Source organism: Hippichthys cyanospilos, chromosome 1 (assembly GCF_059441005.1).
Source record: "Hippichthys cyanospilos isolate Australia breed blue-spotted pipefish chromosome 1, RoL_Hcya_1.0, whole genome shotgun sequence".
In the NCBI taxonomy this organism is placed as follows: domain Eukaryota; kingdom Metazoa; phylum Chordata; class Actinopteri; order Syngnathiformes; family Syngnathidae; genus Hippichthys; species Hippichthys cyanospilos.
In genome coordinates, this window is record NC_142369.1 from 5,221,376 (window position 1) to 5,246,297 (window position 24,922).

The 24,922-nt window shown below is 43.5% G+C and overlaps 2 protein-coding genes across 4 annotated transcripts; one reads left to right on the top strand and one right to left on the bottom strand.

Moving 5' to 3' along the window:
* Positions 1-3,741: 3,741 nt before the first annotated feature.
* LOC148428757 (protein phosphatase methylesterase 1-like) lies at positions 3,742-14,553 on the top strand. 3 transcript variants are annotated; one of them, XM_088440777.1, is made up of 13 exons: positions 3,742-3,862; positions 5,677-5,866; positions 7,858-7,915; positions 7,986-8,037; positions 9,707-9,861; positions 9,988-10,078; positions 10,144-10,209; positions 10,273-10,420; positions 10,866-11,028; positions 12,194-12,258; positions 13,644-13,711; positions 14,087-14,120; positions 14,204-14,553. In XM_088440777.1, exons 1-12 carry the CDS (start codon positions 3,834-3,836, stop codon positions 14,109-14,111), a joined length of 1,110 nt encoding a protein of 369 aa, XP_088296903.1. In that variant the 5' UTR covers positions 3,742-3,833; the 3' UTR covers positions 14,112-14,120; positions 14,204-14,553. The 3 variants fall into 3 exon arrangements, with proteins under 3 accessions (XP_088296903.1, XP_088296820.1, XP_088296727.1); XM_088440694.1 differs by having other exon boundaries at positions 3,750-3,862; positions 5,674-5,866; XM_088440601.1 differs by having other exon boundaries at positions 3,757-3,862; positions 5,668-5,866.
* A 2,304-nt stretch (positions 14,554-16,857) lies between these two features.
* On the bottom strand, positions 16,858-22,843 carry rnf150b (ring finger protein 150b). Its single transcript, XM_088440472.1, has 6 exons — positions 22,134-22,843; positions 20,907-21,157; positions 20,524-20,678; positions 20,041-20,137; positions 19,706-19,949; positions 16,858-18,884 (listed from the first exon to the last, which is right to left on the bottom strand). Exons 1-6 carry the CDS (start codon positions 22,594-22,596, stop codon positions 18,766-18,768), a joined length of 1,329 nt encoding a protein of 442 aa, XP_088296598.1. The 5' UTR covers positions 22,597-22,843; the 3' UTR covers positions 16,858-18,765.
* Positions 22,844-24,922: the final 2,079 nt, after the last annotated feature.

The following is a 24,922-nucleotide window of genomic DNA, read 5'->3' on the forward strand; positions in this document are numbered from 1 at the left end:
CAGGGACTTACTGGCGGCAATAACAAAAGAGACGGGCGCCATAAAAGATAGGAGTGGGGGGGTGAAGTCCTCCAGAACGCATTGTTCGATGCTCGACCTCGAATACACTGATGTGATTGGCGTCCACAGGTCTGGGACGGTGGGGGCACAGACACACACACACACCACACACACACACACACACACATACGGGCGCAAACAATAAGATACTGAAATATTGTACCTTATGATGTAGGAGTTAGAAGATCAGATAACAATAAAAGTCAGGGCTATATATTGGTGTAGAAATAAGAACGTTTCTAAGTGTACTTGAGTATGTTCAAAAGCGTCTACTCTACACAGTTGCTGAAACGTCTGGATTGAAATCCTCCAACCGAAAGGGGGCAGCAGAGGACAAGAAACAACCCAACATGACGACAACCCCCATTCAGTGGTCCGGCAAATATAAAAGAAGAGGGCGGATGAGGAACCGGCATCATTCTCACCATGACACGGGAATGATCCAGAGAGATCTGTTTTGGACAATTGGCTTGTAAACTGCATGAGACAATTTGGTAATAATAAATCTTCGAAGTGTTGTTGACGCATGTGTGTTTATCCCGGCTCATACCCGAACGCGCAGGAATCTTTCACAAAGATCCAACAGTCATTAATTAAATAAATGTGTCAATGATTAAATAAAAGTGTTAATAATTAACTAAATGTGTCATTAAATAAAGTGCCAATAATTTAATAAATGTTTAATTAATTCAATGAAACGTTTTTAATGAATTCAACATTTATGTAATTAATGACACTTTGAATTAATCAATGACACATTTAATTATTGAATGACATTTATATCTACTGATTGAATGGTACATTTATCTATTGAATTTTGGCACTTTTGGTCCTCCATACATTTTCCCTTTACCATAAATACCGAAAGATTCGCAGCATCCGTCACACCAAGCTTATGATTATGTGTGTATGCCAAAACAACGCAATTAAGAAACGTTTTAGTAATATTCCTGTGCGTGAACAACAATGCACTCGTACGGTGGTTCGGTCCGCTCACTTCTTCTCTTAAAAATAATGCAGTAACAACACAAGCTGCAACAGGCAAACGACATCCACGCCTTAATCATTGCAAGTAAAAATATGACCGTTATAAAAAGGCACATTGATGTTGGAAAAAAAAAAACAAACAAAAAAAGCTGAAGCTCATTTTTAAGTTACCACTGCCAGAAAGATAAACAATGACAGATTATTTTTAATAACCATCTATCGCGATATAGCGGTTTTCCTCCGGTTCTTCAAAGTCCGAGTGACCGGAGAAGAAAGCGGCTTACTCACCGTGTGCGGCCGCAATCAGCTCCTGGAAGTCATCCAAACACAAAGGCCCTCGCTCGCTCGCTCGCTCGCTTTTTTGCTTGCCGCTGCATGCATGCGTGCAGCTTTTATAATGGAAGGCGTTACCCAAGTTAAACACTGATAGTGTGCAGGTGTCTGCCTCATTGTCCACACGTGACATCACTGAAAAATAACAAAAAAAGTAGCAGGATTTCAATCCATGTATACCAAAAACTGATCATTCCGTCAGAGGTAGCAAATAGCGGGTCAAGGTCAGCTTAGTACACGGAGCTTCCCGGGTGCACGGGTACAAGAGCAAGCGCTGAGAAAACATTTCAGCGGAAGCTAATCCAAATAAAGATCCATCGATCCTGTGAGAGAGTACATCAAATCTTTGAGCGTTTCCCAGCGGAAGCTAGCGGCGAAAGATCAGTGTTTCATGAATAACAAAAAGAAAAAAAAACAAAAAGAACGCCAGAGGTCCGCACCCTTCTTTGAGGACCACCATGTTCGAAATTAGTGGTCACTCTTAGGGATGTTACTTCCAAAATCTGATATATTTCTCATGACGAGCTTTAGGTTGCTTCAGCGCTTCCTTAGCAAGCAATTGTAGTCAAACAACACATTTTGACCAATTTCGAAATTATTATATTTTAAAAAATACAGATTAAACTGCTTGAATTGCTTGCTTTATTGGAGAGCCGTGAATACAAGTTCACAATTGAATGTCAAATAAAATGAAATGAACGCAAATAGATACATTTTTGAAATTAATAACCCAAATGATTTCACAAAACCCCTGCAGTCAGGCCACGGACTTCCGGGGGTCCGCCAACCCCACTTTGAGGACCGCTGTACTACAAACATATATAAAATATAATTAAACTGCTTGAATAGCTTGCTTTATTGAAGAGTCGTGAATACTTTCACAATTTAATATCATATTACACCCCCACCCAAATTTTTTTTATAGCACTTTAAGGCGCACATAAAAGCCTTATTTTTTTTTAAAAAAGCTGATGGTGCGCCTTATAATCAGGTGCGCCTTATATATGGATCAATACTGACATTCGTAGATGGGGAATGAACTGATAAAATAAGCTTGACCTGTTTCTTTTGTGTGTTTACAGCTGAACAAGGTTGCTCATATTGTATTGAGTTATTATGCTATTGAGTTATTATTTGAGTTATTATTGATATTACTTTGAGTATTACTATATTGTGATTGAAAAAGTTTTTAAATATGTCATTGATTGAGGGTGCGCCTTATAATCCGGTGCGCCTTATATATGGAAAAAGTTTTAAAATATGTCATTAACTGAGGGTGGGCCTTATAATCCGGTGCGCCTTATAGTGCAAAAAATACGCTAACATGAAATGAACACAGATATATGTATTTTTTATTGATAAACCAAATGATTTCATGGACCTCTGCAGTCAGGCCACGGTCCCCTGGGGATCCACGGACCCCACTCTGAGAACCTCTGATTTAAAGACATACTTAAAGGAATTGTTAAACACGCACATGTCTTTCTGACATCTTATACCATCTTACACCATAGAGAAGGCGATAAACCAGTTCTCACCACAACCCGCCCGCAGTCACAACAAACACAAGTGTTTGTTTTTTTTGGTGTTTTTTACGGGTGTGATGAAGTCTCGGAAGCTTTATTAAACCCGTAAAAAAAAAAAGAAAAAACAGGTGGTTGCAGTGCCTCCAAGGGGGAGTTACACATTTTATTATGTTTTGTATTTCAGGTCCACAATGAGCTTCCATTTGTTGTTGTTTTCCCCCGTCCTCCAAATAAAACATGACAACAAAGGCCTACTTTCTTGCTTGTATTTCCATCATTGTATCAATCGAAGCAAACATACCACATTTTTATTGTAATGATCAGTAGTCACATGGTGCGTCATTTTCTCCAGGATGCGCCTGTGGAAAAATACATATTTCATCACGAAGGCTCATTATTCAAGCCTACTGACTCATTTTGATAGGAGGCTAATACGGACACGGAATGCAGCGGTTGTCAAAGTGGGGCCCGTGGACCCCCGGGGGTCTGTGACCTGACTGCAGACGCTCCATGAAATCATTTGGTTTATTCATTTAAAAAAATATATAAATATATATATATGTGGGTGTGTGTGTGTGTGTATGAAGTCCTTTGATGTCTGGAAATGTAAAAATGCAAAAATTGAATGAGTAATTGGACTGTTTTGAATAGCCGCACGGTCGAATGTTAAGACTACAAAAAGTCTTCCAAATGGAGGCAGCCAGCGCAAGTGTAAATGACATCCGTGAACAAAAAAGTTTGAAGAGTGTCAAGCCAATGCGTCCGTCAGCCAATGGGCGGCGGGCGCCGAGATGCCGCCTGACACGGCCAGCTGACTCCTTATTGTACGGCCACTTCTTATTTGGCAGGCGGGCGGGCGCGGCCCCGGTGCCGGACGCGGCGCAGCGCGGGACAGACGTGTGAGGGGAACGCCGCTGACTCGACAAAATGTGGGAGGAGAACTTTGACAAGGAGCAGTAAGTGGCTTTTTTTTTTGCCCTAGCGCCGCCAAACCAATGACAAATTTGACATATTGGGGAATTTGTAAAACTGCCGCCTCGTTGCGCCGGCATGTGCGACAGTATCATCGTCTTTAAAAGATAATTGTAATCTTTTTTTACTTAAAGCAATGCTTCTTCATTATTTTTGCAAAGTCCCCCATACGAACTAGAAAACATTTTGCCCCCACCCACCCACCGCGTCACTGCGGTCATTATAATTAACATAATCAAATTGTTATCTTTTTTAGTTAAATCGGTGCATTGTTTTTCCCATAAGAAAAAGAAAACATTTCACATCGCCCCGACTCGCCAGAGACTGTAAATAAGTTCATTGTCGATTCAAAAAATGGTTAAGTGTACCTAAAATCGTATCTTTTTAAAAATTAACAAAAGAAAAAAGCAAAGAAAATCAACTTTCAACCAATATTTATAAAAAACAGTATACCAAAAACTGTATCGTTTTAATATTTAAAAAAGACAAAAAGCAGTCTATTTCAACTTTCAAGCAATGTGTATAAGTTCACCAAAAAAATGTATCCTTTTAAACTTTAAAAAAAAAGCAATACGTTTTAACTTTCGAGAAATGTTTATAAGCATACCTAAAAATGCATCGTTTTTTACATGAACATAAAATACATAAGAATAAATAATACATAAAAATAATAATAATTATGATAATAATAATATAAGTTGATTTTGAATTTACCTAAAATTGTATCCTTTTTATTATTAACAAAATAAAGAAAACAATAAAACTCAAGTTTCAACAAATGTTTATAAATACACCTAAACCTGTATCATTTTTAAACATTAACAAAAGAAAAAACAACAATATAACGTTCAAAAAATGTTTAGTTTTTACAGGGTTTGTCCAGCTTACAGGTTAGTCTAAAACAGAAGGAAAATAATAAAATAATAAGTGCATCAGAGTTGCCTAAAATTTAAAACAAAAAACAATCCTTATTTCATCGAGGAACTATTAAATCAATTGTTAATAATAAACTGAAATAGATGCGTTACATGAACACAATATCCTCAGCATTTTAACCTGAAGAAAAGAGTTTGATGTATTGTGTTGATATTTTTCTTCATCACACACTTTTATGTTATTTCGAAAACTCAAGCGTGACAATGTGTACGGCACTGCACCCCCTGGTGGCCAAAGCAAAGTACGTTCCCGGCACTACAGTTGTACCACTGCTTACCAACGCCTCTTGTTGCAAAACATTCAAGCGAGGAGATGCCTCTGTGGGAAAAATATTGTCCCTAGTAACAAAGAAAATTCAAGAAAGGTGACATTGTTATTAATAATGAGACACCAGAGCTAGCTCAAAGAAGACTGTCATGTAATACGTCAACACAACACACGATGGCTATTTGTTTCTTTTTTATGCATTTTGATCATTTATTAAAATGCCAGCTTGCCCACATGCGAGACAGTAGTTTTTTTTTTTTTTGCACCAATATGGTCTTCCACTTTTCATCTTGACTCTTTCCATCCACAACAATTTACACCATAGAACTAACATACATAACATTGACATTAGCTCTGGCTAACTTTGTACTTATTCACATAAAAAAACATATGTAACATACCACGTTAAACTGTCATGTCCGATGTTCGTGTTCGCACATCGTGAGCACTTTGGCAATGAGATCACACAGGAAGCACTTTGCATGACCCTTAACTAAACTTAGTATAGTTAAAGTAAATTCAAATGCTGAAAAAAAGACAAAAAAATCTAAATTATTGTTCCTGTGGATGTGCAAATCGATTCCATGTGGAGCAGCGAGGTGGGTCAGAACCTGGACTACTCGCCTGTGTCCTGGCAGGAGTATTTTGAGCAGATGGAGGACGTGAGTGTGAGTCAGGCGGACGGCCGAGACGTCTTCCGGGTTTACAAAGCGGGACGCGAGGGCCCCCTGCTGGTTCTTCTGCATGGAGGAGGACACTCGGCCCTGTCCTGGGCCGTCTTTACCGTGAGTGGCGCTACGTGAAGAACCCAAGCGTCCGGCCGTCTTGTTATTCCCCATCGCTTTGTCCGCGCGTTGAGACAAATGTCTTTCTGGAACGCTTCATGACAAAAAAAAACTTGACAAATCCAGGACGGCATCCCCTGAAGCAAGCTCGCTTCAAAACTTACTAGTAAAACTAAACAAAACAAAAAAAATATATCAAAGTGAAAAAGAAGTCCTCGCAAATCAGGCACAATACTTCTGCTAGATAGCCGTTTAAATATTTGGGTATGCATATTTGTTTCTTGATGAAAACAAATAAAATTAAAATAGTAAATTAAAGATAGGTGAGAGAATAAAGACGGTGGACCTGAAGTGCAAATGACACAAACAAAACAACTAAGCAAACTTAAAAGGTCGTCGCAAAAAAAAACCCAACAAGAGAAAAGCACATGAGACAAAAAGAATCAAACAAGAAAAGAGTGCAACCAAGAAGAAAGACGCAAACCATAAAAAGGACACAGGAAAGAAAAAAGATGCGAACAAGAAAAAAGACGCAGGCAACAAAAAAGACGCAAACCAGAAAAAGGAAACAAATAAGAGACAAGACACATGCAAAAGGCGCAAACAAGAAAAAGGACACTCGTAAGAAAAAGGAGCAAATGAGAAAAAAGACACCTGTAAGAAGAAAGGCGCAAACAAGAAAAAAGACGCACGCAAGATCAAAGACGCAGGCAAGAAGACAAAACAAAACAACAAACTAAAAAGGTCGTCGCAAAAAAAAACCTTACAAGAGAAAAGCACACGAGAAAAAAGAATCAAACAAGAAAATAGCGCAACCAAGAAGAAAGAAGCAAACAAGAAAAAGGACACAGGCAAGAAAAAAGGCGCAAACAAGAAAAAGACGCAGGCCAGAACAAAGACACAGGCAAGAAAAATGACGCAAACCAAAAAAAGGAAACAAGAGACAAGACACATTCAGGAAAAAAGGCGCAAACAAGAAAAAGGACACTCGTAAAAAAAGGAGCAAATGAGAAAAAAGACACCTGTAAGAAGAAAGGCACAAACAAGAAAAAAGATGCACGCAAGAACAAAGACGCAGGCAAGAAAGAAGACGCAAACAAGAAAAAGGAAACAAGAGACAAGACACACGCAAGAAAAATGGCGTAGACAAGAAAAAAGGCCAATAAAGGAAAGCATGCAAAAGAGAATCAAAAGAAAGAAAATAAACACGCAAGAAACAAAAACAAACAAGAAAAAGGACACACGCAACAAAAAAAATGCAAGCATGAAAAAACACAAACTCATTTTGGCCATATTATCGTCAATGACAACGTTCTCACAAAGAAAGTACAACTTAAGGACACATTTCACAGAGAGACAGATAACTGTGAGTGCTCTCAAGCGAAGCCACAGCGTCCTTCCTCACGGCAAAACGTAATGTCAACAGCGGCCAGAGGCGGCGCCAAAAAACAAAGACCAAGCCAAACAAAGCACAAACCAATGAACTGTTCAAGGAAAACCAAATCGAATCCAAAACATCATTATCTGGGTATGTGGACCTCTGTTTTGAAAGATGACAATTCTCATGTGTTATTTAAAGCAAGCGGTCCCCGAACCTTTTTATCACTACGGACCGGTCAACGGGAGGACATGATTTCGGGTGCAGCCCACGCGGCCCGGTACCTGTTGATCGGTCCGTGGACCGCTGATTTAAAGCACTCGAGTGCAAGCTGTTGAGCCCGGAAAGGGGCTCCTCCCACCTGCGCTCCCTTCTGAAGGTTTCTCATTTTCCCCAGATGGGGCTTTCCGTTTTTCCTTCCTCTTCTGTGGCACTTTGTTCGGGGGATGCCGTCGCCTATTGGTGATGTTCTGTATGATTCATTTTTCACCGTGCTGATCCAGGGCTATACAATCAAACTTGACTAGAATTCCATATGGACTACTTAGCGCACTGCAGCAGTCGGGCGTGGAGTAAATGTAAATGGCCTGGCCGAATATTTTGTGCCTTGCAGACGGCCATCGTTGCCAGGGTGGGCTGCCAGGTGCTGGCCATGGACCTCAGGGGCCACGGTCAGTCCCCCCACATGTCCATTAGTGCTTTTTGCTGGCTTGACCGATCGATTAATTGCGTGCGGTCCAGGTGACACCGTGGTGCGCCAATCGGACGACTTCTCCACCCAAACGATGTCCAGGTAAGCGCCGACCGAGCTCATTGAGCTATGTGACGTTCGTGAACGAAGCGCGAGTCTTCGTAAGGAGCCGTTCACATCGGAGGGAAATCATTGAAAGAAGTCTCTAGGAAGCTGAAATTTCACCCGGATGAATTCAACATGGCAAAACCACTTTGTTATCACACTAGCAGAAGTGTGCCTTCCCTTGGCTAAAATACTGCCAGAATGTTGTGGAAAAAAAAAACAAAAATGATCAAAATACTGCACAAGGGTTCAATGAAGAAACAAACGTCCAGTCGCTACAACAGTTCAAAGCAAAAAGCAATTGAAAACATCTTTTTGTAACTGTAAGAAAATCGGAGTTTTTAAAAGGGAGGCGAGCTCGCCGTATGCACGCTTGTATATGAAAGCCAAATCGTCCTCCGTTTTCGTTGTTGTCTTCTGCGTTATCAAAATCGGACTGGGCTTACCGTGGCGGTGCCGTCACATTGGCCGGTGCCGCTTGATATGGCGCATGATATCGCTAGCTCCTCCTCTTTTGCCAGCGCTCTCCACTCGGCTGGAAAGGGCACGCCGTTTGTTGACCGGTCGCCATCGGCTACAATGACGGCAGACGCCTAACATCAAAGCACCCTTCGAGGTTTTTTTCCTTTTCAAATGTAATGATATCACAAGGGGCCCGGCAAAAAGAAGAAGAAGAAAAAAGTCATTACTTACAACATGTACTGTATACTTCATAGCAGCGAGTCCAAAATCCGGCTCCAAGGGTTCTCAAGGTTTGTGGAATCGGGGACCCCTTTTAGAAAGCAAATTTTCCAAGGACCGCCATTGCAATTGTCGGCGGAAATAAAACAAAAACAAAAAAAAGAAAATTAAGCCAAACATGAGAGCCCTTATTATTCAGCAACATTTTCAAATTGGTTACATAATAAAAGTTGTAAATCACAAACAAAAAATACTTAAAAAAATAAATACAACATAATACCCACCTCTTCCCTTCTCAACCGAGTGCTAGACAGTTGTTAGCTGAATTAATCGCTAAACTTTGGTTTTGATTGGCGCTTCTTCAGAACGTCCGTCAGTTATTCGCGTCAATCGCTGACAGATTACGACACTTCCCTTTTTTGAATTTACGCTCTCTTTTTTTTCCTTTCAATTCTGTCTGATTGGGGAAAAAACAGTATCATACAATGTAAAAAAATAATAATAATAATCACAACGCCAGGGGGGTACAAACAATTAAAATCAATGCAAGAGTACATAAATTGCAGGTTTTAATGGCTTTTAAATGATGAGAAAATTTTAGTTTGAATGTATTGTTTGACATCTATTAAGGCAGAGAAGCTCTGTTTTTGGTTGGTATACATACATTAGTGGAAATTCCATTTAATTGAGAGTAAAATGAGATTGTCAACATACTGTATGTAGAAATTTAAATACAGACATCCTTCCACAATCTGGTCGGATCTTCTTCTGGTGGCTTTTCGTCTTGCGGAGCTGATCATTCCGATCAGGCGTGTTGGCGGAGGAAAACAAATGGTGGAGCATGGCCGTCTTCAAAAAGCTCTGTGAAACAAATTGAATTGGGGGACCAAAAAAGAAGAAAAAAAGTCCAAAGTAAAGAAAAGAAAAAAAAGAACACACACACAAACACACACACCCATGACGCTAACCGGTGTGGCCTTCCTAGCGACGTGGCCAACGTGGTGCGGGCCTGCCACGGCGAGATCCCTCCTCCGGTGGTCCTGATGGGGCACGGCGTGGGCGGAGCCATCGCCGTGCACGTGGCCAGCAACGCGCTGATGCCCACCGCCGTCGGACTGGTGGTCATCGACGTGGTGGAGGGTGAGGACTTTCGTTTCTTGATCCCGTGCTGACTCCGGCCCCATTTTGGAGCCGCCCGTTTTGACGGACGGATTCTTGTGCGTGCCAACGGGCCTCCTTACGTACGGGCGCCGGCCGGCGTGGTAGGAAGTGCCATGGAGGCGCTTCACAGCATACAGAACTTCCTGAAGGGCAGACCCAAGTCCTTCAAGTCTTTGGACCACGCCATCGAGTGGAGGTAAGCCGCCGCTGAAGCCCGCCCCTCAACTCCATCTCCGTCGCTTGTCTTCGCTTCTCCGTTAGCGTCAAGAGTGGGCAAATCCGGAACCTGGAATCGGCGAGGGTGTCCATGGTCGGTCAGATCAGAAGGTGGGTTCGCTAGCTTGGCTTAGCCGCGGGCGGCAGCGGGCTAGCTTGCGGCTGTCGCGTCAGGTGCGAGGCGGAGGAGGCGGACGCCCCGGAGGGGGCAGGACCGGCCAGGGACGACACGGTGGAGGACCGCAACGAGGAGTTCTACGACCGGAGCTATGTCGACGGCGAGGAGAATGCCGTCGCCGAGGCCGGCGGCGCCGAAAGCCAGGTGGGGGGGAATCGCGCGCTCACGCCGCTCCCGACCTGTTTCTATTGACATCACGAGACCGTCGCTTCGCCATCCTTTTTTTTTTATTTTGAAATCAGAGGCCACTAAAAACTATTCAAAAAAGGGGTATTGATAACAAAAAAAAAAGTTGAAGACAACTTGAAAAATTTCAGCCAGTCATAATTAGCATTTTGCAGGCCACATAAATTGATGTGGCGGGCTGGATCTGGCCCCCGGGTCTTAAGTTTGACAGCTGTCACTTTAACATTTTGAAATTGGAGGCCACGAAAAACTGTTCAAAAAGGGCTAGTAAAAGTTGAAGACAACTTAGAAATTTGTGACAGACACTTGAAGTCCTAATTATAATTTGATGGGCCACATAAAATGATGTGGCGGCCGGATCTGGCCCCCATGCCTTGCGTTTTACGCCCGTTTTTTTCTTTAGAGCATCTACAAATGGCGTATCGACCTATCCAAGTCGGAGAAATACTGGGACGGCTGGTTTCGGGGAACCTCCAACCTCTTTTTGGGCTGCAACCTGCCCAAACTCCTCCTGTTGGCGAGCATAGACCGGCTGGACCGAGACCTGACCATCGGTCAGATGCAAGGTGAGCTGAGCTCACCCATGCCGAGCGACGCGTTATTTGTGTGGATCCGTTGGCTTGTCACTTTTAAATTTCCATATTAGTCACGGTTTGGTTTCTCAGGAACCTTTGCCCGGTTCTTTTATCTTTAATGCTCACTATGCTAATAGTAATTAGCAGAAGGCGGCGTGATCCTGGGGAAACTACCGTAATTCTCCAAATGTAAGACGCACCCTTAATTTCGGGGTCATATTCGGGTATTTTCTCTGTTAGCGTGTATAAAACGCACCAACACTTTGGCAACAATGTCAAAACTATAGCAAAACAAAATAATCTTTTTCAAAAGTCTTCATATTTTCTTTTCTATTTTCTATGTTCATAATCATAAATGATAGCGCGTTATTAGTTGTTTTTCCTGTTCCTCGCGATCCGGTTCGAGTACTTTTACCAGACATACCTGAAGTTGAGCAATAGCACGTTTTTGATTGTGTATATATGTCAAAAAAACGCAATTAATAAATGTTTTAGTCATATTCTTATGTGTGAACAAGGATGGACCCGGATGTGGGTTCAGTCTACTCTCTTCTTCTATTGAAAATTATGCAGTAGCAATTTCAGTTAACACGCAAATGGGAGGTGGAGAGGTATCGGTGTTAAACAGAGCCCATGTCAGGCTCATTTACTGCCAGTCAAAATTGGAATTCTCCATTTTTTTTATGCATTTCCCCTGATTGTTGCACGAATCCTTTCAATGGCAAATCGCTAACAGGGTGCAGTGGAATTTTTTTTGATGGGATCCCAAAACCAACAGGGGTGCTAGTGGACAACTTAGGTCCTTTGCAAGCCTTCAATGAGTGGCTTAGCCTGACTCCTTTAATGCAAAGTTCTTGCTATGCATTGTGGGACTTGACGTTGACCTAAGGCTTTGATCCAAGTACTGCGGTGTTGTAGGAGAGCTTTAACTTTGCTGCAGGGAAGCGTTTGATTACATTCAACACATAACAATATATCTGCAAATTCCCATAGATGAAATCTCTGGTGATGTTACGACCTTTTCAAAGTCAGCACAAGTTGGGTGAAAATAACGGCAGGCTAGCACAAAAATCCCCGAACATCCAGGGGTTGAGGATAAAGTTATTACTACAACTAAAAAGAAACAAATAATTTGTGTGCGCATGTGTGTCTGCAGGAAAATTCATGATGCAGGTGCTTCCACCTTGTGGTCATGCAGTGCAAGAAGACCAACCGGACAAAGTAAGAAAGTGCACTTCTTATATAGCATTGAAAGCATCCAACAGTGTCAGGCAACTTGCTTCAAAACTGTAATGCATTATTTTTGACCTATTACTTTCATTCCAAAGTAATTAGTTACATTATAATATTACTGTATTCGAAATGTGAGCTATTACACGACTATTGCGGACGGCAAATTAAAAATGTCAGATTAGCAATTTTCACCCGTCATGGTAATCGGCCGTCTAAGGTCAGTCAGCCCGCCACGCCCCCTTTTGCTTTCTGAATTATAATTCAACCGGATGTTTGTCTGCTATATATTTATAGTCCTAACTGCAATCAGCCTGCAGTCAGTGTGGCATACGTCACTTAACAGCACCATCAAACAGAGGACAAACATTTTCAGTTGAGTGTAAAAACTGGCTTCCTTCAATTTACAGCGAGAACTCAGCTGACTTTACTGGAGATTTATTGGTTGCTCCCTTTCTTAGTCCTGGTTTCAGCCTTCTTGCTGAATGGAAAATTCTGGGAATGCAGAGGAAATTTGCGATCTTTCTCTGATTGGCTGCTGGCCGGAAAATGCAAAATAGAATTTTTTTTTTAAGATAGAACTTTCCTAATTCCCTAATAAAATACGTTTTTACTCAATTCAACCTCGGCATTACTTTGTTTTACTTGTAATGTATATGACAGATGACATTTAGACAAATGTTAATGAAACCGTCTTCTATAGTTGTAGGCCAGGCAGTTATAAAAGTGATCTAAAGCATGACAATGCCAACCAGTGGACATGGTTGTGATTGTTAATTGCACTCCTTTCCCCTGCATTCTTCAAGGCATATTAAACATGGCGGTATTTATTGCTTAGGGTTAAACCCCTTCGCTGGATTTACACTTACATTACTGTACTGGGTTTCAATTGCAGTGCAACTGTAGAACCACAGAAATTGAGTTAACTTTAAGCGTAAGAACTAAAACAGAAAAAAGTCTAATCTCACCCTCTAGTGGTGGCGGAAGGTGGTGCAAAAATACAACAAAGGACTGACGGACAGACAATTACAATACAATTTCATCTGGCGTGATAAAATTACAGACCGACGATGATAAAAAGCGTGCGGGGCTCTGACGAATGTCAGACCAGCCAAACAAATTTAAGTTGCCCACCTCTGAATATCAATTTAAAGGGTTTGGGAGCGATTTTTCGAGCTATTCGTTACAATGGATTGTTACACGCGTTACTGTCATTTGTACCGAGTGAAATACGACTCGAATTTCCAAGTTCAGAGGACAAAACCCAAGAGGATCAAAAGCCAATGTTGCCTTCTTTCTTTCGGTCCACACAAAGATGTTGTTTTTCCGATTGCTCATGAGTTGTCACCAAGCGAAGCTGCTCCTTGCGTGTGAAGGTTGCAGACGCCGTGGCCGCCTTCCTCTTGCGACACAAGTTTGCCGAAGCCCGAAGAGAAACGACAAGGTAAAAAATGAACCGCAGGTGGACGACGCTTGAATTGCCAAAAACTCATTAACGCTTTCGGGGCCACGAACCACAATTCTCATTGTTAGTTCATTGTTAATTCTCATTTGTTAGTTTTTAATGCATTTTCTAATTGAATAATATTCATTTGGAGATTTTAGGGAGCATTTTTGTGGATTTGGAACAGATTAGGCTATTTACATGTAAAAAGTGGCTCTATTTATGAAAGATTCCCTGTAGGAAATGACTTCTGGAACGAGTTAATTTTGTAAGTAGGGGTACCACTGTGCAATTTTCATAAATAACGATCATATTGTGGCAAGTGGTGGCAATGTTTTATCTTCGTCTTTCTAACACATGCCATTGTCTCCCCAGCCCAAACTCTTCTTTGGCCAGCTGAAGTCTGCCGGTAAGTCCCACAGATCTCAAGTCAAGCGTTGGCCTGAGGTCAAAGGTCAAATACGTGGCCAAACTGTACACGTTGCCTTTCAGGATAGCAAAACGAAACGCGCCAAACGAATGTAAGACGACCTGATGGATGTGCACGCTTCAAACAACACAAAGCTCCATCTTGGCCACTTGGAGAACAGGTGCGGAATTCCAGTCCTTGAGGGCCGGTATCCTGCAGGTTTTCCAGTTTTCTCTCCCCAAAACACCTGAATCCATTGATTAGCTCTATGGAAAGCTCTGCCGGAGCCTGAAAATGATCTTAATTATTTAAAGCATGTGTGTTAGGGAGAAAGAAGCTTCAAAAACATGCAGGATACCGCCCCTCCAGGACTGGGGTTCCACTCCTGTGACTTAGAGGCTAGATTCATTAAATTCCAATGTAAACATGAAAAGTCTCCTTTTTTGCCGCAAAAAAAAAACAAACGGATCTGCTGCCAATACAACACAACGGAGAGGTTTATTTCCAAAAGCATTCACCAAAGAAAAGCAACGTAGTCACATATTACAGCCAACAAGCTTCAAGCGCTCAAAAAAAAAAGCAGGAAAAGGTTGGATAACAACAAGGAAAACAATATTTTGCATCTGCCCCCCCAGAAAAAGTCCCAAGTTTGCAACACTAAGTGGAAAATTTCAGTGATGTTGAAAGAATGAGCAAACTCGTGCCAAACTAAATCGCATTTTAACTTTGAATATGTCATCAATTTGTAACGAAAAAAAAAAAAAAAACCAACAATTCTATGCCTGTGAAATGCTCATTTGACTTCAAGTTTCTGGCTCAAATAAACATTTTAGCCTCTGCATTTCAGATGTATCATTAACACCCTGTTTGAAATTTCCATACGCTACATACAGGATGCTCCAATTTTGAAGCAATTCATACGTGGACAAGGTGAAAAATTTTGTAAAGGAAAGTCTGATTGATATAATCAACCCAGAAACTGTTTTTAAATCACCAAAACAATATATCGTTAAGGTTTTTGATAGCAATTCAATTCAAAATTTGAATATTTCATTGAATTTTCAATCCATCCTTTTAAACGCCATTACTTTGGGCATTGAGCTAAACTGTCTTGTAAAGTTTTCAAAAGGTATATTTTCAAATAGTTCTTTCCACAAATCGTCTTTATTCTTCATTTCTGATTGTCTATTAATACATTTTGACGATTGTTTTGTTGAGATTCTCTTGAGAGCGGCTCCATCTAGTGGTTGCAAAACGCAAGCCCAGCCGCTACTCTAGCTTCTGTACTATGTGCCTTATATTGCAGTGCGCCTTTTGTAAGAAAACACTTTGAAAATAGGACCTTCATTGGAGTTATTAGTGCCTTATAATGCGGAAAATACAGTAAATATTAAATTACCCTTCCAAATTAAGAGTCAAGCTTTTACTATCCAATATTATCCAATTAATGAGTAGCTTTGAATAGAAAACAAAAGGGAAATAACTTTTTTTATGTGTAATTATTTTACCAGCACTATTTACACATTTAAAATGATCATTTTCATATCAATTCAATATTGGAGCGTAGGTAGGTGCTACTCGATTCCTTTTTTTTTTTCCATTCAAAGCGGGTGACGTCAAACAGGGTCTCATTTAAATTTGAAATTTATATTATTGCTTGTAATTTAGTTTAGTTTTTCTTCTCATGGTGTAAATACAGTACATTGGTCAGAACTGGACTGAAAATGCACCCCTTTTTTTCATCCTTTAGATTTTCATATTCAAATTGAACCCTAACCTTGTTGGAAAGAAAAAAAAAAAGATTACTGTTTCATTTGAAAAATAATATTAATAAATTAGCATGGGTTTCTTGTTGTAGTTCAACAGATGTCAATTTGATGCACATTTACGATGCGGATGCATCGTAGCAGGTGCCCACAGTTAAATAAATTTTATATATATATATATATATATGAATGCATAAATCTTGTTAGAATTGAATGACTGGTTGCTCTTAAACAGTGTTGGGCAAGTAACTTCAAAACTGATTCACTCAATGATTACTTATAGCTGTCATTTTAAAGTAAGGACATTATAATATTGCTGTATTTGAAATGTAAGGCATTACACTACTCTTCCATTACTTTTATATTACTCTCACCAACATACCAGCAAATATTTAAAATGGAGCTCATTACACATCCAGTAGGATGACCGGAAAGTAAACATAAAGGGACAGTGTGTAAGATTTTGACTTAAAAGGGAGTAAATGAAATGGTTGTAAATTGATCAAAACTTGCAAATATGTGTTCTTCTGTTTTAAATATAATGGTATGTTTTTTTAATATAATGGTAGGTCGAGCTATCATGATGTGATATTACACGGGGGGGGGGGGGGGGGGGGGGGGGCACTCCTAGCAACGGACAATGGGAAATGCAGCACCTCCTCCTGTCCGTAGTGAAACACGCTTGAAATTTTACACATTGTCCCTTTAAATTACATGCTCAAAAGAAATATTATTGCTCCTTATGTCGATTTTGGGGCTTTTTAAATTGATCCTGAATCATAGTCGAGACTTCTTATGTCACGGGTGTCCAAGTCAAGGCCCGGGGGCACGACCCGGCCCGCCACTTCATTTTATGTGCCTCGCCAAAACCGATTTGTCTTGAGGTTTCTGGCTAATCAACGGCTTCAATTAATACTATCAATTTAAAAGCTTTTTTTTTTTTTTTTTTTTTTTGGGGGGGGGGGGGGGGGGGGCTATATATCATAATGCATACTACTCACTATTATGTGTGTATAATGCTTTACATTCCCGCGTTACAGCCAAAAGTAACACATAACAGTTCTGACATTACTTTTGTAATGCATCACTCCCGACACTGTGAAAAAATACTGTCACTCCAACCAGGGGGTATTTGTATTTAAATGACTTAGTTATTATGAACATGATGTATGTTTTTACTATGTCCTCGGTTGCGGGTAGCTGTGGAAAGAAGCGGGGTGTAAAATCTTCTCCGGTGTGTAGTGAGTGAAATTGGGGGGGGGGCACGCAACAATGGAGGATGCTTCTCCACTCAAAGGTTTGTAACTGTGGCTGCTGTGTAAGGCGCCACCAAAAAGACTTTTGGATGCAAGCTGTGCAGGTTCCTTATTCAACAAGGGGAAAAAAAAGGTCAGCTTTCACACATCTGGCGTCGTTTCCCTGTGCACTCTTCTTGGCGTTACAAAAATAAACATCTCCTCTGGTAGCAAAATAGATGATGACAAAAAATGGAACCAGAGCCAAACGTTGATTGTCGCTCGGCAAACGCCTTCCCAATTGTTTCTTGCCTTCTTTTTGGGGGACGGAGAACGATGCCTACAATAGGGCAAAGAAAACGCCGCCGCCACCTGCTGGCGGTATTCCCATGTAGGACGGGGAACCGGCGGACCGGGATGGGAAGGTTCCGTACACGGGACGGCGAGGGGCGGGAGGAAGCGCACAGTCCCCGCCGCCCAAAACGACGACGGCCAAATTCCACGCCGGTCGGCAATCGGGCCCAGCCGGTCCAAAGTCCAGTCTCGCTAGGTCACGACGCGGATTCTCTCGAACCGGAGCCGAGCGGCTACCGGACCATATGGTAAAGTTGGAGCCGTTAAACCATATGGTAAAGTTGGAGCCGTTAAAACAAACTCAAGGACCGGGGACCAGATCCGGCCCGCCAGATGCTAATTGGACTTCAAGTTTCTGGGCAAAAATCGAGTTGTCGTCAACTTCTGCAATTTTTTGGTGGCTATCAATAGCCCTTTTTTTCAACGATTTCAAAATGTTTAGGTCGCCGGAGACAGAGGTGCCAGAACCGGCCCGCCGCATCATTTTGTGTGGCCCGCCAAATCCTAATCATGACTGGCTAAAAATGTTCAAGTTGTCTTCAAAGTTGACACTTTTGTTGTTGTTATCAATGCCTCTTTTTGAACATTTTTTTATTGGCCCCCGATTTTTAAAATGTTTAACTTAGAGATGTCAAAGTCGAGGCCCGGGGGCCGGATCCGGCCCGCCACATCATTTTATGCGGGCCCGCCAAATGTTCATTATTACTGGCTAAACATTTTCAAGTTGTCTTCAAATTTTACATGTTTTATTGTTGGTATTGATGCCCCTTATTGTTAACATTTTTTAGTGGCCTCCGATTTCAAAATGTGGAACTCAAGGCCAGGGGGCCAGACCCGGCCCGCCAGATGTGATGTGGCCCACCAAACACTTAATTATGACTTCAGGCCCGTGGCTAAAAACGTTCAAACGGCTGCTCTAACGGAGACAAGCTGCCCTCGGCACTCCGTCTTTGAACGTTTATGTTGTGCTGAGCAAAAGCCTTCGACGTGTCCGCAGGCAAGACCTCCAAGGTCTTCGGTGGTTTTGCTAGCATTAGCGAGCTTAAGTTTTTGCAAAATGTGTTTTCTGGGTTTCGACTCACTTCGGGTTCAGAAGGTCCAGCGTGAATCCACGCAAGTTAGGGAATGAAGATTCGGGGAACGCGGCCGCAAGGGTTTCCATCCAGGAAGAGCAAGACCCCAACCCAAGCCCACCGGGTCTTTGGAGAAAACCAGTGTGGTTCCAGTGCAAGCTGGGAAAAAGCCAAACTCCTCCATTTCGGCCGCTTTTTTTTCCCCGCTTTCTTCCTCTCAGGACTTGTCCCCCATTCGAGAATCTTCGACAGACCCCTCCTCGTCCGACGGGCCCGTTTCCACGGCGATCACCAGCGACGCCACGGAGACGCTGCTCGCCATCGGCTGGAGCTCACCTGCGTGACCAAGACGGACAAGTTTTTGTCGAAAAATTTTCAAGTTGTCTTCAACTTTTACAACTTTTTACCTGAGCAACAAAACTTTTGTGAACAGTTATTAGTAGCCACTAACTTCGAAATGTTCAAGTCACAGATGTCAAACTCGAGGCGCAGGGGCCAGATCTGGCTTGCCACATTTTTTTGTGGCCCGCATAATGCGGATTTGACTTGAGGCTTCTGGCTTAAATACCAAACTTGCAAGTTGTCTCGAAAAATTTGGGGGGTGGACAAGCATTTTCTTCTTTGCAAACTCTCTTTTGAACAGTTTTTGCCGGCCACTGATTTCAAAGCGAGGTAAGTGTGTGACGAACACACTTCAAATTGATTTGTCTTCAAGTTCACAGGCTTTTTCTCGCGGCAGTGTATTGATGTTGGTAAAGGAATCAAGCTGCACACTTTGTAACTCCAGCAGCGATGGCCGACTTCAAAATAAAAGCCGTTAGCACGCGACGCAACGTTGGGGTGATTTCCTTGATGGGTCTTTTTCACAGAGCGATTCACATAAATACATGGAGGTTATCACACCCATGTTTATACTATTCAATCGCAGGCGGATAGGCAGCAGTGTCGAGCACTGGAAATTTTTTGACCCGCCCCTCCTAAATGAATGTTGAGGAAACGATCAACTCAGCTGGTTGTGTAGTTCCTTCTGTTGTGCCTGCCTCAGCCACCAGGAGGCAGCATAGTATAATAAAGCCACCTCGTTTTTCTACAGCAGTCAGTAAGTTCGGGGAAAAATAACTGGAAATTGGTACACATGGTCAGAAATCGGGGCTCACCCGCGTGCGCATCAGCGGCCGCCATCACAGGACTTTCCCTCAGGGTGTCGGGCGGGTCCCGGTAATCCTGCGGGAGTCCCATGCGTCTCACGCCCGGGTCCAGAATCACGGAGGAGCCTCCCTCGCTCAGCGCGCCGTCGCCGGCCGCCCCGGAAACCACGGCCTCCAGCGCCAGGGGTCCCACTCCGCCGCCCAGAGCCAAGTCGTAGTCCAGCGGCAGGTCATCCAGGCAGTCGGCGTTCAACTGGAGCGGGGGCTGACATGAGTGACGGCGCGCGAAAGCCGGAGACGGCGCTAGCCCGCGTTCCCTCCCGCTCGCCCGCCGGCCTACTCACAGCGATGCCCAGCGCCTTCAGGATGTTCATCTTGCACATGGGACACGTACGATGGTCCAGCAGCCACGGGTCCACGCAGCTCTTGTGGAACAAATGCCTACAAAGAAACACACACACGCAAGCGGAGTCAGGATTTCGCAGCTCACTTTTCAAAGTTACACAGGAGATGTTTGAAAAGTAAATGAAAAATTCGCTCCTGGATAAAGCCAAATCCGAGGTTGAAAAGAGCCTCGGTCCAAAAACATGATCAAGGCTTTTTTTTTTTTTTTTGTAATCCCTCGGGTATTTGTTTTCGGCAGTGTAGTCGAGCATCGCTAACACTTTTAGCATCAAGTGCCTGTTGCGGAGAACAACAGCTCGTGTTAGCTGAGGTGGATTTATATATTATATATATAAAAAAAGAGAGAGAGAGAGTCCATCGATAGTGTCCATCGAAGGCAACAATGATCTGAATCTGAACAACCTGATGGAGAGGTGAAATACCTGCAGGGCAGGATGCGGACCACGTCGTTGGCCTTGTAGCCCTCGATGCAGACGGCGCAGTTGTCAAAGTCGGCCTCCATCTCCTGGTCGCCCTTCCTGATGGTGCGCACCTGCAGCTTGCTGATGGCCTTCTTGGCGGCGTCACCCAGGCGGCGCTGGAGGGACAAAGGCAAACAAACAAATGCTTGGCTTTGAGGATTTCTTTTTTCTCTAAAGTCCACTTCCAAATAGACATAACCCCCCCTCCCCCATGTAGTAACAATACATCTCCCTGTATCCAGCAATATCAATATGTACCCAATAAATTGAGTAAAAAAAAAAAAAAGCTGTGACAGAGCCAAAAGATAGGTTGATGACGTGAAATGATGGCGTGGCGGTCTTACCTGATTGCGATCTCGCGCGTTGGCGTAGCGGAACCTCTGGATGTAGTAGAAGACGAGCCAGGCCAGCGAGATGATCATGAGCACGATGAAGGAGATGGAGACGAAGACCACCGAGGTCCTGCTGACGTATTTCTGCAGGTTCCTGGTCCCAATGGTGATGCTCATGGTGACCGTCACGTTGCGCTCCAGCAGCGACACCACCTCGCGACCTTTGGGCTCCGGGATCATGATGGCCACCACCTCGCCTGTGCCTGATGGGGGCATTCAAATATAATATGCTCAAAATTAGTGTTTGTTGATCCATCAACTAATGTTAGTTCTTATCTTCTGCATAGTTTTTCCAAATTCTATGCATAGAGGCCCCCGGTTTAGGAACTCCCTCTTTTACGAACATTTCATCTTACGAACGTGAACCGCGGCGTTTTTCGTCCCCCATTTACACACAATCCTCTCGTCTTACGAACAATCCAACATGCCCCAACATGCCGGTCAATGTGTCCGTGCAATTTTTTTTCGCTTTGCTGCGTCGATAAAGTCAACTGTTCCCGCATGTCATTGTAACGCCGATATGCTATGGCTCTTACAATGTCACAGTCACTGTCTCAGTCACGGTGTCAGTCACGGAGATGCCAATACTAAAATGCACAATAAACATTGATATTCTAAGCACTCACAAAAGATTGAGTATTTAGCGTGTAGGCATCTTAGTGACACTGTGACGCCAACCAAAGCAGACCAGCATCTTAGAAGCTGTGACGTTGACTAATATCGGACTAGAATTTTAGGGACGTATTCCGTGACATATGTAGTGATTTACGTGCGGTGCGACTCTCACAGTCATACGCACAACCACTGACAGCCAAGTTTGAATTTTGCAATTGTTGACGCCATTATGTGGGAAAAATGCCGTAGAGAGAACACGAAAAAAAAACTTGGTAATCCACTTTGTAACATGAAAAAAAAATGTAAGCCAGGGACGCCAAAACCCAGGGGTCCACTGTCAAGGTAAAGGTTTCGGAAAGGGGTGGTTTGAACGTGTTCCAATTGATTAGCCCCCAATTTGAAAAGACAGAACGATCCGTTTGGCGTGTAAAAGCAGCAACTCTGCGAACACCTCACGTCACGTTACGGCCACCACGCCAGCGGTACTCGCACCCCCAAATAGCACCGCAGATTTCCCCCCACCGAATGGCGGCACTCGACGCGATCCGAGCAAGAGGCTCATACCCGGGTGAGGCATGGTGATGGTGTCGTTGGCGTTGGCCGAGCCCACGTTGAAGACGACCACGGCCGAGGCGTTGCGCTCGGCGGCGTGCCGGATCTTGTCCCGGTAGGTGCAGTTGCCGCCGCGGGCGACCAAGGCCACCCAGGCGCCTGCGTGGGCGGGCGGCGGCGCGAAGCCCGTGGCCGGGTCGCAGGCCTGGCGGTCGTGCGGGGCGGCGGGCAGGACCACCACGCCGCCGGCGTCGCGCTTAGGCGAGTGCTCTCCGTAGCGGCCGCACTCGCTTTTGTCGGTGCGCAGTGTCCTGGTGGCGGGCTCCACGTAGCTGATGTTGACGAAGGCCGTGTACCACTCCTCGCGCTCAGCCACCGTGAAGTCCAGGCACAGCAGCTGCACAAAGCACAGGGACAGCAGCCACGTCGAGAGGGCCAGGCTGCGGCAGGCCGCCGCCACCGAGCGCGGAGCCATGACGCCGAGCGGCGCCCTTCCTACTCCGCCATGCCCACCGAGCGCTCTTCCCTCTCTCGCGGCTAGCTACGGGGACGCCGGGAGCCCGCTGACCGTCTCCATCTGCGAACGGCTTCGAGCCAATCAAACGGTGGCGGCGCCGTGCGAGATGTGACGAGCTGTTGCGGGGCGCTCAGGGTTCCCGTTAAATCGAACGAGACGCCATTTCGGCTGCATTGTTTTGACCCGGTGCGTTAAACTAGCGTCTCGCTATTAGCGAGGATAGCGACGCGCGCTGCTGACTGTCAAAACAAAAGCCAAGACGAAACACGGCAGAAAAGTTTCACTCGTTAATTGCGGCGGAGAGTTCGTCGAATCTCAATTATAGCTGTATTTTTGCATTTCGATCAACTTTCACACCCACCGCGATACCAACAACAACATATTTAGCTTAGTTGTTTTTACTTTGAAAGAAATATCACTTAAATATCCGCCTCGAGTCACTTTCAGGTTGCTATGCGGTGTAGTCGTGACCTGCTTCCGCCGCCTAGCGGCCCGGCATATGACGAGCTGCAGCATTTGCATTTATTGTCATTTCACGCCAGATGTGTATGGGGTCAGAATTGTCGTAAAAGAATTCACAAATGCGTGTTACAATCCTCAAATGTATAATCAAAAGTCGCAAATGCGTATTTCAATACACAAATGTGTAACCAAAGTCACTAATGTGCAACGAGAACCAGAAATGCGTGACTGAAGTCACAAAAGCGTAACGAGATTCCCAAATGCGAAATGGCTTACTACGGAACCACACACAAGTGTCCAGGCACGCTTTTGCAAATCTCCCATTCAAATGTGATTCCCGTGCGGCGGCAGGACCGTAGCAAAGTCACATGTAAAAATCCAGCCAATTCAGCCGCGCATTTTTTGATTTTTATTGCGCATTTGTGGATTTTTGTTGCGCATTTGTGACTCGTTACGAATTTATGATTTCTGTTGTGTATTTGTGACTCTCGTTACGCTTTTGTGACTTCAGCCACGTATTTGGGGTTCTTGTTGCACGTTCGTGACTTTGGTTACACATTTGTGGCTTGAAATAGGCATCTGCAACTTTGGTTACACAGTTGTGGTTTGAACTACGCATTTCTCAATACTTTCGCGACAATTCCGACCCCATTGATGTGCAGCGAAGTTAAGAATTGGAAGCGCTAAGGCCCGTGCGCGCCGCCGTTTTGCAGCGGTATACACAACACAAAACGTAACTGTAACAAAGCAAACATTTGACATAAAAACTTATCTCAGCCATTTGGCTGTCTGGCATACCAATTACGAAACGTTTGACCCAGTGTCAGATTGTACTGTATTATCATAGAGCCACCCGGGCCAGGATGCTCAATTTTTTCACAAACGAGCTCAACGAATACACGTTTTTATTTTGCATCTAGCATTTTCCATTTAATCAATGCGTTTTGGGGAAGTCTCACTCAACCGCGCCCCCTCGTTGCTTGCTTTTTGGTTTGTGTGGCCCTCGTCTATTACCCTTGCATCATTTCCTGTACCATTTATTGCAACCTATTTCACAAACAGTTTACTTTAAGATTAACATGGAACAAAATATACATCGCCCGGTTTCTGTTGAGTATATTCCTTGCGGATGAGATCGTTTGGAAATAGTCAAATTGGCTTTGGCTGGGTAACGACTTAAAGCGCACGTTTTTTGACCTATTCAGTGGGCTTGTGAAAGCATACTTCCTGCTTCCTGTGTGTGTGTGTTTTTCTCATCCTGGAGCTCCCCTTTTCCCCATTTTGGAGGGGAAAGTCGCCTGTTTGTAGTATGTGATGATTAACTAGCAAAATGCAACACTGTGAATGCACGCATGCACTCAATACAAAGTAGGAAAATAAAAGACATGCACAGCATCAATTTGTTTGTGGGCCCATTTTCAATTGCCTATAAGCAGGCAAACAGCAAACTCAGGAGTGTCCAACGTTTTTTATTTATTTACATTTTTGTATTATATTTTTTGTGGCTTTTATGTTCTATACAAAAAATTAAAATTTCATTAATTTCTTAAAGGTCCGTTTCATAATTAGCATTTGGCGGGTCACGTATAATGATGTGGCGGGCTGGATCTGGCCCCCGGGCCTTAGGTTTGACACCCGTGACTTCAACATTTTGAAATCAGTGGCTACTAAAAACTGCTCAAAAAAGTAGTATTGATAACAGCAAAATTTTAAAAGTTGAACACAACTTGAAAAGTTTTAGCCAGTCATCATTAGCATTTAGCGGACCACATCATGTAATGTGGCAGGCCGGATCTGGCTCCCCGGCCTTGGGTTTGACACC

Excerpts from the sequence above, each read along its gene's own strand:
- LOC148428757 (XM_088440601.1), top strand. The coding sequence starts at position 3,834 with ATGTGGGAGGAGAACTTTGACAAGGAGCA. Across the intron at positions 10,421-10,865 it reads CCGGCGGCGCCGAAAGCCAG|AGCATCTACAAATGGCGTAT; the intron begins GTGGGGGGGAAT and ends TTTTTTCTTTAG. Across the intron at positions 11,029-12,193 it reads GACCATCGGTCAGATGCAAG|GAAAATTCATGATGCAGGTG; the intron begins GTGAGCTGAGCT and ends GTGTGTCTGCAG.
- rnf150b (XM_088440472.1), bottom strand. The coding sequence starts at position 22,596 with ATGGCTCCGCGCTCGGTGGCGGCGGCCTGCCGCAGCCTGGCCCTCTCG. Across the intron at positions 20,679-20,906 it reads ACGCGCGAGATCGCAATCAG|CGCCGCCTGGGTGACGCCGC; the intron begins GTAAGACCGCCA and ends TTGTCCCTCCAG. Across the intron at positions 18,885-19,705 it reads GGCCGCTGATGCGCACGCGG|GTGAGCTCCAGCCGATGGCG; the intron begins GTGAGCCCCGAT and ends TTGGTCACGCAG.